Raw genomic sequence first — 13,709 nt, 5'->3', positions numbered from 1 at the left:
CTTCATTGCTCTTTTGTTTATCCTTCTGTTGTGATACTCACCTTGAACCAGGAGATAATGATACGTCCTGGTTGTCATCATCAGGAACTGTATTGCCACATCTGCTGCTGGTTGGAATCCTGTCTGGGCGAAATACAGTGATGACAGCTTTCTCCCATTGATCTGGTAACTGGAAAAATTGGCACACATTAACATATTTTCTTTGCTGAGCAGTAATCAAAGTTCTCTCCATGGAGATGAACCATTTTCCCCCCTGATGCAGGAATTGGGACTGTATTAGCAACCATGGTAAGCTGCTGTAAGTACATTGAGGGAATTCTCATTGGACAGTGGGATACACTTCTGAGTAAAAGCGCAAACAATCACCAGATTTTATCCAGTATAAATGGCAGTTAAAAAGGTAAAGGACCCCTGACAGTTAAGTCCAGTCGCAGACGACTCTGGGGTTGCGGCGCTCATCTCGCTTTACTGGCCGAGGGAGCCGGCGTACAGCTTCCGGGTCATGTAGCCAGCCTGACTAAGCCACTTCTGGAGAAACCAGAGCAGTGCACGGAAACGCCATTTACCTTCCCGCCGGAGTGATACCTATTTATCTACTTGCACTTTTTGGCATGCTTTCAAACTGCTAGGTTGGCAGGAGCTGGGACTGAGCAACAGGAGCTCACCCCATCACAGGGATTCGAACCGCTGACCTTCTGATTGGCAAGCCCAAGAGGCTCAGTGGTTTAGACCACAGCACCACCCACGTTCCCATTAAATAGTTAATAATCTATAATTAATAATCTATAATTAGGTCTGGACATTTTCTGAACCTCTGCAAATAGGAGGAACATCTTAGGCTTGGGGGGGGGAGAGGGGGGAAATAAAATAATGTTTCAGCCCTCATAGTTTCTTAGATAAATCTAAAAAGAAAAGAAAATAAATTCTATGCTCCAGCATTTCTGAACTCTGCATGATTATATGCACTTGACTCCTTTCCCTTACTCATACACCACAACTGCTGTTTATTTACTCATCTTTCTCCTCATAACAGCATTCTACTACGTGCAGAATATACAAATAAAATGCTAAATACATGAAAATTTGGAATATTTAGGCAAAATAGGAACAATAGGAACAGTCACGTTCACCACATGTGTGCAGAGGTCTATTATTAATGATGAACACTTGAGAGATTATTATGCCTAATGTAGACTTAAGTGCTGTTAAAATAGCCACTGGAATATCTGCGTGACATTAAGACAAAAGAATAGCAAGCCACATCAACCTATATAGGCAGGCTTTAAACCTTCTCACTCAGATTCAACACTATGAAAGAGCATGCGTCTAGGGTAGGTATTTACCTGCGGTTCATAGCGAATCAGAACTTCATACTCCATAGAGTAAGGAATATTGTCTATGTAGAATTCCAGGAATGCTCCTTCAGGAACTCTCACAAATCCTATTCCAGTCCATGAAGGTATGCGATCCTGGGAATACTGACGTTCAACTATGCTCACTCCCTGTGGAACAGAATCAGGTGTTATTACATATTATTTTAAGTTGGCACATGCACTTTCAAAGAATTGAAGGGAAAGACACAGTAGAAGAGTAGCACTACAGGTTATTTTGACCTTAATTTCTTCTTGCTTCCTATTCCTATTTGCTGACAAATGTTTTTTGTTTACATCTTCTCCTACTTCATTGAGATAAAGTATACTGCACAAATTCACTTCTGTTTAGCGTAATGAGATGTGAAGTGTAAAAATCACTTGTACTATTAACCACTTTATCAGGCATAATATAACTGTAGAGAAAACAGAAATGCCTAATGTTTATGAAATAACTAAAGGCAGGAATCTTCAGCTGATGGTTTCAGGGAGATACCTTACCTAACATAAATGGAATGAGCTTCCTAAACAAGAAGTTAGACTTAGCAAGTGATCTTCAACTTCGATAGACACATAATTATGCTTTAATATTTACTTTTTAAAAAATCTTATACCATTAATACTAACCTTTACTCTGTTTAGACCCATCTTCCCACCCTTGCTCTCTGTACCTTTTTCCTTCTCTCCCTCTGTCCAAAACATGGTCATTCAAGATGGCTGCTGGTTCGAACCAGTTGTGAGTTAGAACCTACCAGCTGAAGGCCAGTGTTCTAGATGAACCTGCCTCTAAGCAGACCCTGGCCCTGGTACATGGCCCATATATCCTTCTCAGTGTAGACTGCTAAAACTCATAACCATCAAGGTCCAGTGGCCAACTCTCTAGTGGCCCGTTAGCACACTTGTATTTATTTACTTTTATTTTCACATTGTCTTTCCTAAACAGATCACCTAATGTTTATTTCAGTCCATGTTTGAAAAAAAAGTAAAGGTAAAAGACCCCTGGACGGTTAAGTCTAGTTCAAAGGTGACTATGGGGTGCGGCGCTCATTTCACTTTCAGGCTGAGGGAACTAATGTTTGCCCACAGACAGCTTTCTGGGTCATGTGGCCAGCATGGCTAAACCGCTTCTGGCACAACAGAACACCATGACAGAAGCCAGACTGCACGGAAATGCTGTTTACCTTCCCGCCGCAGCAGTACCTATTTATCTACTTGCACTGGCATGCTTTCAAACTGCTATGTTGGCAGGAGCTGGGACAAAGCGACGGGAGCTCACCCCGTTGCGGGGATTCGAACCACCGACCTTCCAATTAGCAAGCCCAAGAGGCTCAGTGGTTTAGACCACCCGCGTCCCTCGGTAGGTATAGTGTAAAACCAACAGGCTAGAAACAGAACAGATTACCGTACATGGAAATATCAGAGCATTAGAAAAGGGCCTGTGGAAGTTTAACTGAGTAGGTACTCACAGGGCCAAAGATGCCTTCCTCAGCCTCATAGACATAATGATCTAAAGAAATGAAAAAATATCCCGGTTCCACTTCGTTGCACTGGCGGCCAATCATATGAGGCCTGCATTGACACTGACCAGATTCACTTGAGCAGCTGAAAAAGATAATGCATTTATATTGCAATCTTCTAAAAGCAAATACAGACAGACAAATTTAAAAGAACCTATAACCATTCAATGCACAAAAGTAAATTAGGGTTGAGAATAGGATCCACTGACACTGTAGCATTACAACCTGAATTGCTGGGAGTTGGACTAGATGGCCCTCATTCAAAGTACCATCCAATTCTACAATTATGTTGTTGTTTAGTCGTGTCCGACTCTTCGTGACCCCATGGACCAGAGCACGCCAGGCACTCCTATCTTCCACTGCCTCCCGCAGTTTGGTCAGACTCATGTTTGTGACTTCGAGAACACTGTCCAACCATCTACAATTATATGATTCTATAAACCATCACAAATTGTACTGCTAAGTCCCACCACTGTTTGGACGACACAGGGAGATACGCTGGCACAGATGTTTAGACTCAAATACAAGTGCATTTTCTTGCATATGAGTCAGCTTAAAACTTTGGGGGCAGAATACAAATTATGGCAGAGGGGGAAATTCCATGGGGAAAAACTGCTGTAATTAAACATTGTTCCTTCCTGTGAAATTCCTGCATTTATCCCAGATAGATTTTAACAACTATGGAAAGTACCCTATGGTTGAACAACAACTCCATCCTTTGTTTTCCTTCCCTTGTATTTTTCTAGCATTCAAAATCACAAGTTAGGATTCCAACCCAGATGTGCCTTTCAGGTGCTGTATCAAGACACCATGATCTATCCTGGATAAAACTGCAGTTAGAAACTTTTTGGAATAAGACCCTCTATCCTTCCTGACAGGCTGTTGTAAAAATAGAAAACAGGCTTGTAAGAATAGGCATCTCAACTGCAGCAGTTTTAAAGGAGAATCTTCAGGATGAATGAGCCCATTCTCTTGGGAGACAAAAAGGAAAAGCGAATTGGCTTGACTTCTGCTAGTGGGCAACACCCACTTTCAGATGGTTTTGCAATCAGTGTCATTAACATTCAAAGGGTAGGCAGCTTCGTGGTTCTATCAAACAATTTTAATAGTACTTCTGAGGACATCTGATACTTGCATGGGAAAACAAATAACTGGGGGCCAACAACAGGGGTACAAACATGAGCCTGCTGGAATTATCTTCTTTGTGATTACTTCAGACAGATTGGCAAGTAAGTTTGAAATGACAGAAAGATTTGTGTTGATGTAATTTGATTGTGCAATAGTTATTTCCCAAGTGTAAACTAACTAACTGAACAAAATTAAGAAAAAAACCAGGACATTTACTTGGCCCTTGAGGTTTATTTAAGTGCAATCAGATCTTCGGCTCATGCATTCTTCCTCCTTTCCATTCAACACATGTAGAAGTGAGTAACTAAACAGGAAAGCTTTAAATGATTATCTAACTATCTAGAGATGCAGCTGGGAAACATCCTGGCTAGGCGACTCGGCCACCGGCAGATTGTATTCAGCCATGCTTAGAGAAGACCTACTGAAATTTATGGAATTTAAGTTAGCCATGACCTAGGCAAGAGTTACGCTACTCAAAATATGACTAAATTTGGATCCATGCCCTGCCCCTCTCCCATCTGCGAAATAGTGATAAAATTATCGATGTACTATACAGGGCTGTTGTAAGAATTACTGAGCTAACAATGGTGAAATGCTTTAAATACTTGAAATTCACTATGTAAACAGTAAGTGTTGTTTTTATTATTATCATTATTGTTTTTAAAAACAGAGGTAAGCTGCAGTTGAATCAGGTGCTTCTGAAAAGAAAAGAAAAACCAAGTACCGTATTTTTTCGCTCCATAAGACACACTTTTTTCTTCCTAAAAAGTAAGGGGACATGTCTGTGTGTCTTATGGAGCGAATGTATGGTCCTTGGAGCCGAATTGCCCAGGGGCGAAAAGCATATCATGCTTTTTTTTTTTTTTTAAAAAAAGAGGTAAGTGGGTGTTGAAACAAAGCCCTTGATTGCGAATGATCGGAAGTGAGATAAGGGACACTAGCAATACAGGAGGCTGCCGGGGAGGGGGGAGGTAAAGACAGCAAACTTGCAAGGAGAGGAGACAGGACTAAATCAATGAGAAGAGAAATTAGAATAAAAGGAGGACCAAAAAAACTGCTCCAGCTAAGGAAAAGACACTAAGGCAAACAAGCGGGAAGGGAGTGTTGAAAGGAAGCAGCTGATTAGTGGGATCGGGAGAGAGATAAGGGACGCTAGCCATAAAGGAAGCTGCCTGGGAGGGGGGAGGTAAAAGTCAATGCATTGGGTCACCCCAAATTCACCATCAGATCACACAGCATGTCCATGGCTACAGCCTGCATCAAAAAAATCACGCACCTACTGTTGCGTGGGGCTGCAATGGTGCAAAAACGTGGTTACAAAGCACGGATCACATGGATTCTCAGGATTTTTGCATTGGGCTACCCCAAATTCACCATCAAATCACATGTCTGTGGCCACATCATGAACCACAAAAATCACGCACCCACTGTTTCATTCAGAATAATTTTTTTCTTGTTTTCCTCTAAAAACTAGGTGCGTCTTATGGAGCGAAAAATACGGCACATTGCTTCTTTTGAGACTTACTTATTGTTCAGCGCCCCTCCTTGGTCACAATCACACGGTCGGCAACCATCCATATCATTGCTCAAGCCCCAGTGCTCAGGCTGCAAGGGAAGATTTAGACTGTTACTGGTATAACAGGATGTTGTGAAACTCAAGCATAGTTCAAGCTCAAGGTTGTCCTTGAGCTAACACCAAGGCTAACACCAATGAGTAACAGCAGAACTATCTGCTTCCTTAAGCTATGTGGGGTAGTGGCTAAGACTGGCAAGAGCCAGGTTCAACTATCTGCTCAGCTATTAAGTCACAAACTCTCACCATAACCTACCTCACAGGGATGTTGTGAGAATAAATGACTGGGGGAGGAGAACCAAGTGTGCAATCCTGATGGAAGTTAAGGAAGTTGTAGTCATAGCCAGGAAGCTGCTGACCAGCTTTGACATGAGGATGGGACACTGCAAGCAGAGGGGTCACAGCCCCAATCACTGTTATTGGCTTTGGTGTTTTGGTGTTACAGAGAGCCTGTGCGTGAGGGGCAGGCCTAGCACCTTTGGCTGCCCATGTGATATAACAGGCAGCTGAGACCAAAGCAGGATGTCCCAGGCCTAATAATTTGGCATTCCAAAACAAATGTATGCAACTTTTTTGAATTTAAATACTGCACCATGAAGTATCGAGAATGCCCTTTAGGCATTTGAGTAGAGGAGCTTGGTGTTGCAAATCAGTTTGATTACCGTATTTTTTGCACTATAACACTCACTTTTTTCCTCCTAGAAAGTAAGGGGAAATGTCTGTGCGTGTTATGGAGGGAATGCCTACGGGTGGCATGCCTACAGATTTTCCTCCTCTAAAAACTACGTGCGTGTTATGGTCAGGTGCGTGTTATAGAGCGAAAAATACGGTATTTTGAAGTTTTTAAATGAAGCTTACCAGACAAATGACACTTGTCGCCTTATTTGGAAAGGGTTTTTTTTAAAAAAAAAACATGCGCGCACACACAATAAAAGCTCTGTTCTTTTAAGCAAGGCGACTTACCAGACATTGATCACAACGTCTTCCTGTAACAAGACGTTTACAATAGCAGCTTCCCCTCTCTGAGTCACAAGGATTCCCTCCAGGAATTGTGCCCAAAGGATTGCATTCACAAGCTATATTAGGAAGTATAAGTAAATAAATCAGGATACAGTTGTTTAAGTTATAAATTTGCACAGCATTGAATACAAATATTTACACCAACACTATCCCTCATTTTCACTGCAGACTTACTGACAAATGGCTTTTCTCTCTTACCCAGCTCACAAAAACACATTCGCACACCATCCTGTGTATAAGTAAAGCCAAGGAGACAGATGTATTGCCTGTTGACCAAAGGTCATACTGAACAATACAAAACAAAAACAAAAAACCAGTCAGCATAACCTACAGTCAGTGATAAAAAATAGCACAAACAACAAAACAAAAGCTGTGAAGTAGAAGCGTATACCATAAATTGAAATCCTACAGTTAGAAATTTTGTGGCGTTTTCTAAGGCTCACAGCTGGCTCCACAGTGTGGCAAGACTGGCAATTTCCCAGGTCCCCAGGACCAGAAAAACAGCTCATCACCCTAACAGTGTTAACCTTGCACAGAGTATTCAATATGGTTGGCTGAAGCCTATGAGAATTCTCAGTCTGCAACTGTCCCAATTAAATTGGGATTTCCTGTTTCGCTGGGGCCTCAGCCTCAAAAGACATGGGGTGTGATCTCATGTAGGTCATGTGACTTGCATGGGAGAGAGTTACAGTAGACACACATCCCGGTTTTCTGCGGCAACCTGTTTGAGGGTATGCATCATCCGCCTCTTCCAGGTTAGGACTCCAAATGTGGGTGCTGTGGGGCCCTCAAAGTTCTAGAGCCAGCACTGCTAAGCAATCATTTATAAGGGCATTGTAATTAAACATAACCCAGTAAAAAGCAAACTGCAAGAAGTCTGATATATTTAAAGTGAGTCACTTAAATTTAATACAACTCTCTGCCCCCAAATGCTCATGTGCTTATAGACCATCCCAGCACCTTTGCACTTGTTGGCCAGAATACTGAAAGGTGATGGGTTTCCCCCTCCGGTGTGCAAGGAACAGGATAAGAGACTTCTGTTGCTTGGAAAACAAAACAAATAAAAACAAAAAACAGCCCTTGTATCCCCACACCAAAATTAAATTTGAACGTACAGGAAAGGCCAGGAAAGTAAACAATGCAAGATAATATGAATTTATACTTCCTGATCCTCTATGTCAGTAAAACACACACACACACACACACACACACACACGCACGCACAATGGCGGGCAGGGCAGGCAATGTATTTACAAATAAAAAATATAGCTCTAAACTTAGTAAGATTCAGTTAATCAGTGAGGTGCAGCATTAGCAATACTCCTCTTGTTCAAAACTACAAAGTGGTTTCTTTTTGTTTTACTTACACAGACAACCAAGTGGATTATCGGAACTTAATCCATAGAATCCTTCCTTGCAGAAATCACAGCGCTCCCCTTCCACGTATAATTTGCAACGGCACTGTCCAGCAATAAGGCCAGTTGAGTAGTCAGTGTAGCGATCACATACCCCGCCATCCTGGGAGCCAATTGGATCACAGTTGCATGCTAAAAGAAATAGCAGCTCTTTACTATGTAATCATAGCTACTAGGCAGGAAGCATATATTATAGCCAAATACAACACCAATTCCATTTCCCGAAAATTCTGTCATCAAAGCCTCCCACTATCTGAAGCTGCTGTGCCCCACCAAATGGCAACTAGCTTTCCCATTTAGCCAAAATCTTATGCTATACCACTTTGAATATAGGAGCCTCTGCTATTACAAATCAGTACACATGAGTGGTCATATTCAAAGCAGACCCACTGAAATGAATGGACTTAAATTAGCCATGCCCATTAATTTCAGTGGATTTACTCTGACTGTGGCCTACATCAGATATAACCCACAATGTTTCTGGAACATGTAGTAAGTCTTCCATTTGTACATTTTAGGATAAAAAAGAACTACAAAGTTTTATTCATTATTTCAGAATCACACTTGTATATTAAACGACAGAGGAATTCTCATTTATCTCAACAGGCTGTCTTTGTCTACACTTTGTCTTTGTCTACACATAATAATAATAATAATAATAATAATAATAATAATAATAATAATAATAATAATAATAATAATTTATTATTTATACCCCGCCCATCTGGCTGGGTTTCCCCAGCCACTCTGGGCGGCTTCCAAAAGAATTTGAAGAGAATGTACTTACGTTCACAAATGTTGGGGTCCCGAATATCTTTCTCTGGATGCTGGAAGTAGAAGGGTTTGCACTGCTCACAATTACGCCCCATCGTGTTGTGCTGACAGTCATCACACACTCCACCGCTGGTATTTCCAGTTGCCATGTACACGGCCATGTCAAAGTGGCACTGTGCAGAGTGTTCGTTGCAATTGCATTCTAGGATAAAGATAAACAAACTAATTCTAAGCAACAATCCATTTTTAAAACTAAAACAACTACATTAACTTATTTAGAAAGGAGTGCAGCAGCAGTTGAGTATTTTTATTAGCAAAATCGGTTAAAAGTTGGGTAATCTGTGCCATTTATAAGACAGAGAGCACAGTTTCTCATGAAAGGCTCATCAGACATTAGTACCATAGATTTTATAAAGCAGAATTTAAATTTGTCACACCTACTTTTGCACGCATTGCTGTTGCGACCCTCGGCAGGTCGCCATGGCAAGTCATGGTAAAAGTCCAAGCACTGTTCACAGTTTAGGCCTTTGGTGTTGTGCCTGCACATGCAGTGACCATGGACCTTTCATTTAAAGAAAGAGAGAGAGATTGGAACATACATACAAAGACACAATATATTGAAAATAAAAGCAATGCTCATTTCCTCTCATTGACTAAGGGTTCATATAAAGAAATAGTAGTCTTTGATTGTTGCGAGAATTTCTAGGGACTTTTTTTTACAAAAATCCAGTGGCTTGGAAATAATGGAACAACAAGAAGAACAAGTCACTTCATCTTTGACTGGGAAGATGTTGACTGCCAGGGCAGCAGTGGCTCCTTTCTCACCTGTCTAATGTAAAAAGGAACTACAGAACACCCTTAAGATGAGATGCTAATTTGGCTCTAGGGCCAAATTAGATTGTGACAGCTCAGTTTGTTTAATCCAGAGTTTATACCAAGTAGCTATATACAAGTTTTAGAGCTGTTCTACATCCAAGCTTTTCAGGGACTGGGACGTGGTTGTGCTAAACCTCCCCCTTACCCATAGCTACTGATGTCTCATTTACTTTGACCTTCAACAATAATTTAAATTGACAGAAAATCTAGTTTTGTTACCTTTGTTTACGTTGGTAGCTCACCTCAAGGAGGGAACCTCTTAGGGTCTGAGTGGCAGAATTGTAACCTATCTGACTTTAACACTGCTTGTTATGAAAAATATATAAAGATTTACCATTCCTTCCACCTCTTCATCATAGCCATGCACCGGTGCGCACTCACTGGCATGTCCATAACAGAAGCAATTTCCACGGACCACCATGTCATAAATGGCATAATAATATTTTTCTCTGATTTCCATTCTCGAATCCAGAAGGTTGTCTCCCAGTGTGTGCAGTTTGGTAAATTTGATTCTTAAATTTGTGATTTTTAACATATCTGAAAAGCCAAAGATAAATAAAGTAAGGGTGTTGTTGTTTTTTTTAAAAAAGAAATTTAGTTTCATTGCAAGAGGCATATTAAGAATATTTATTATGAAAAACTTATGAGTCTAACAAAGCGTTTCTCAAACTCGGGTCCCCAGCTGTTGTTGGACTACAACTCCCATCATCCCTAGCTAACAGGACCAGCAGTCAGGGATGATGGGAGTTGCACATATTTATCGCCTCCCATTCCCCCATCAACTGCAAGCCATTCCACCAAGCAGTAATGAGCTGGGGGTGGGGATGCAACAACTGGTGCAACTTAAAGACACCAGCAACCATTGGGGACCTCTTCTCAATTAACTGTTTCCATCCCAGCTGATCACTAGAAGATCCTGTAATGAATATCTGGTGCCTGTGTTTGCTTATTTCTTTCTCCACACCCCCCCCCAATCCATTTCCCTTTTGTTTTGTACCATTTAGAAGCAGGGTCTATCTTGTTTTTAGTGTATAAGCTTTCCTGGGAGCCTCTTTTGGCTAAATAGTGAGATGGAAATTCATGAAAAGAAAATAAATATACCAGCAATAAGTTTCCCTGAAAATACACTTAGGCTAAGGCAACTAAGTTTAAGCACTATACAAATTCAAAGTATTATTATTAAAGAACTGTTTTCCAATGTTAAATCTATTTTATTACATCTATACCCTGCCTTTCTTCCATCACAGACACCAAAGAGGCATAAGTAGGGTTCTTATCCAGTCTTCCATTCAGTCGCTGAGCAGACTTAGTCCTGCTCAGCTTTTGCAAAGTTACTGTATCATGAACCTTAAATCCATGCCCTGGGCCTAGCCTGATTTTAATCATCCTGAAGCTCTGCGATAGGAAAGGAAGTATGCCCTATTAAATAAATACATTTAAATGTATGATGATTGTTCAGCAGCAATTTTCTTGTAAATGTCACCCATTAATAGTATATGCTGAAATGAAGCAGGAATTTATGTAGCTGAAATATTGATTTAAATAGACTTAGCTCTATTGAGTCATTTAAAATTTCCGCATGTTCATCACCACTGTTGTTTGTGATGGGACACCTGAGGACATTTCAGCCTAACCCTTTCATCAGCTTCTAGGCATGCATGTTTAAGAGTGCCTTTGATCCTAGTGGGGATCACAGGTTGGTGTTAATGAAAATTCTTCAGGCACTCCAGTCTTGCAAACACATACATTTCCAAGCTCACTTGAAATCCATCTGAAACGAACCTGTGCTCTGAAATGTTGAAACATACTGGCTCCAACAAGCCAGTACAAGGATGCAAGTTTTTCCATATTCTGTAACAACAACTTGTAATTCTTTTTAACTTTCAAGACTAAGAGGTTGTGCAATCAGTGCAAGTAGTATTAAAACATGAGTCCGCAAGGAACCTACGATCTGCCAGCTTGGTGACAGAATTATTGAATAACCTTGAATAAGTAACTATTTCTCACCCTTCTTTCTCTGTCTGCAAAAAGTGAAGAGGACTTCACCACACAAGGCTGACATGTGAGGTAATTATTGTAAAGCATTTAATGCAGTTCAAGCGCAATCCTAAAAATGTATAGGAAGATAAGAAGCTTGCATACTTACTTTGAATTCTTGGGCTATATGGGTCCTCTATTCTAAAAGCAGGGTCCAGAGCACGATAAATTACCTGAAACAAACATGAGGATTCATCAGCGTCACAGAGATACAGCCTCACTAGTAAGGCAGATCAATTGTAGATAAAACTACAAACCTCTCCCTCAGTTGAAGGTTCAATATCAGAGTAACGGGAATCACAAATTATGTCATCTACTTTCTTCATTGGTCCATTGTAAACACCTGGGAATGAAGTCTCACAGTCATAGGCAAAGTATCTATATACTTGCCAAGTTTTCCCAAAATCTGAGGATCTTTCAATCAGCATTGCAGCTGGGCGAAACGTCTAAGAATCAAGAAGAGGAATAGATTTTAATGAATGTTAAGCTACAAATTATTTGGAACAATGTTCATCAAATATTTGAAATAATTTTCCAGTATCATTTACGATTTCCTGAACGTTTATTTGACTTTTCTGCCGCTGCTTCTTCTTGCACTGATTATGCTCAGATCTGTGTGGCCTATGCATGTCAGTCTACAGAGTATGCTTTTAAACAACAATAAGCCTCTTGTAATTGCAGGTGCTCCAACAGGTCAAGGCCCCCTCATGGGCCAAGGAGCGTGTTAATAGTGATATTCATTCATTCGTCCAGGCTGTACCAGAAAAAGGCACAGCTGCACCAGCTAAATCCCCAGATTGTATAGGAATGGTGTTGCTTGATGGATTGAGGACTCATGAAGTCACAGCGCGAGCAAATGTATCAGTAGCAATAAGGCTGCGTTGCAGTTTATTTTACCACAAATAGATCAGTATGGGGTATCAACCAGACTAACATAATAAGGACCATTGCTCAGCAGTACAGCAATGCTTTGTGGGCACAATATTTAATCTCTGGTATTTCTAGATAGCAGGTAGCAGGGCTGAGAAATATGTCTACTTCATATCTGAAAAGAGTCACTTGGTTTGGACCCAGTTGCCCCAGTGTGGTGCCTTCAGAAAGCCTCCTCCTAAGGCTCTCACCAATGCCCCCACGCCTCCTAAGAGTTTTTATTCATTTTCTTTTTGCATTTTGAGGAGGTTGTTTGGATGTAGGGTTTTTTTATATAGAAAAAGAGGTGTTGGAACTTGTGTAGCTTTTTTCAGGGGGAGCACCCACCCAAATAAGCTGTTGAGCCTTTTATGGGGGTGGGACATTTCTTCTTTACCCGCTCACCCCACCGCCACAGGAACAGGAATATATCTTAACCTGTTGCCCGCCGCCTCTGTCACACAGCCCAGAGTGCCATGCAGGGGAATGGCACCAAAGAGATGCCAGAATGCAATAAAGAGTTGCTGGACCTCATTTCTGGTGAGTTCCAGCTGAAAAAAGCCCTGCCTGCAGTTTGTTTGTTTCAGGGAGTGTTTTGACTGCTTGGGGCGGGGGGGCTGTGAGTATTGCCAATTTATCTTAAATGACATAGGTGTTCTGTGATAGTCATGAGTGTTTCTTGGATTTCCTGATGTACCCCTTGGCTCCATGGTTGAGGACTGGTGGTTTATACAGTCCAGTGGCCTGACCAAATATTAGGCAGTTATGTGTGTTCATAGAAAGGCACCTGTATTGATGCTTTGATAAAGATGGGGAAAAGTAAGTTAAATGGAAGAGATTGATTATATCAGTTAAAAGTCAGGTATTCAATTGATTACAAATGCTATACTGTACAAACATATATGGTGCTTCTTGGGTGTAGGTACTGATTATTATTAGGTACTGCTCACTTGGTATGAAATTAAGCGTCTAAATTATTTTCACATAAGCAATGCATTAAATGTAATCCCAGCACAGATTTTCTGAATGCACATCTCAGGAGAGTCAAACTATTGTGTACCTCCCCAATGAAATATATTTTAAACCATAT

The 13,709-nt window shown here is 40.9% G+C and overlaps 1 protein-coding gene across 2 annotated transcripts in view; it reads right to left on the bottom strand.

Moving 5' to 3' along the window:
- The window catches only part of LAMB1 (laminin subunit beta 1), a 54,841-nt gene that overhangs the window by 30,418 nt on the left and 10,714 nt on the right, over positions 1-13,709 (bottom strand). For both annotated transcript variants that reach the window (XM_081211391.1, XM_081211390.1), the window contains exons 5-15: positions 11,968-12,156; positions 11,820-11,883; positions 10,008-10,210; positions 9,239-9,359; positions 8,811-8,999; positions 7,976-8,155; positions 6,552-6,664; positions 5,541-5,620; positions 2,837-2,972; positions 1,344-1,502; positions 42-169 (exon numbers count right to left, since the gene is read on the bottom strand). In XM_081211391.1, the coding sequence (XP_081067517.1) occupies positions 42-169; positions 1,344-1,502; positions 2,837-2,972; positions 5,541-5,620; positions 6,552-6,664; positions 7,976-8,155; positions 8,811-8,999; positions 9,239-9,359; positions 10,008-10,210; positions 11,820-11,883; positions 11,968-12,156 (1,562 nt within the window). The remainder of the gene's footprint in view (positions 1-41; positions 170-1,343; positions 1,503-2,836; positions 2,973-5,540; positions 5,621-6,551; positions 6,665-7,975; positions 8,156-8,810; positions 9,000-9,238; positions 9,360-10,007; positions 10,211-11,819; positions 11,884-11,967; positions 12,157-13,709) is intronic.

Source organism: Podarcis bocagei (assembly GCF_964188305.1).
Source record: "Podarcis bocagei genome assembly, chromosome: 10".
In the NCBI taxonomy this organism is placed as follows: Eukaryota; Metazoa; Chordata; class Lepidosauria; order Squamata; family Lacertidae; genus Podarcis; species Podarcis bocagei.
This window is presented reverse-complemented; position numbering and strand designations above follow the sequence as displayed.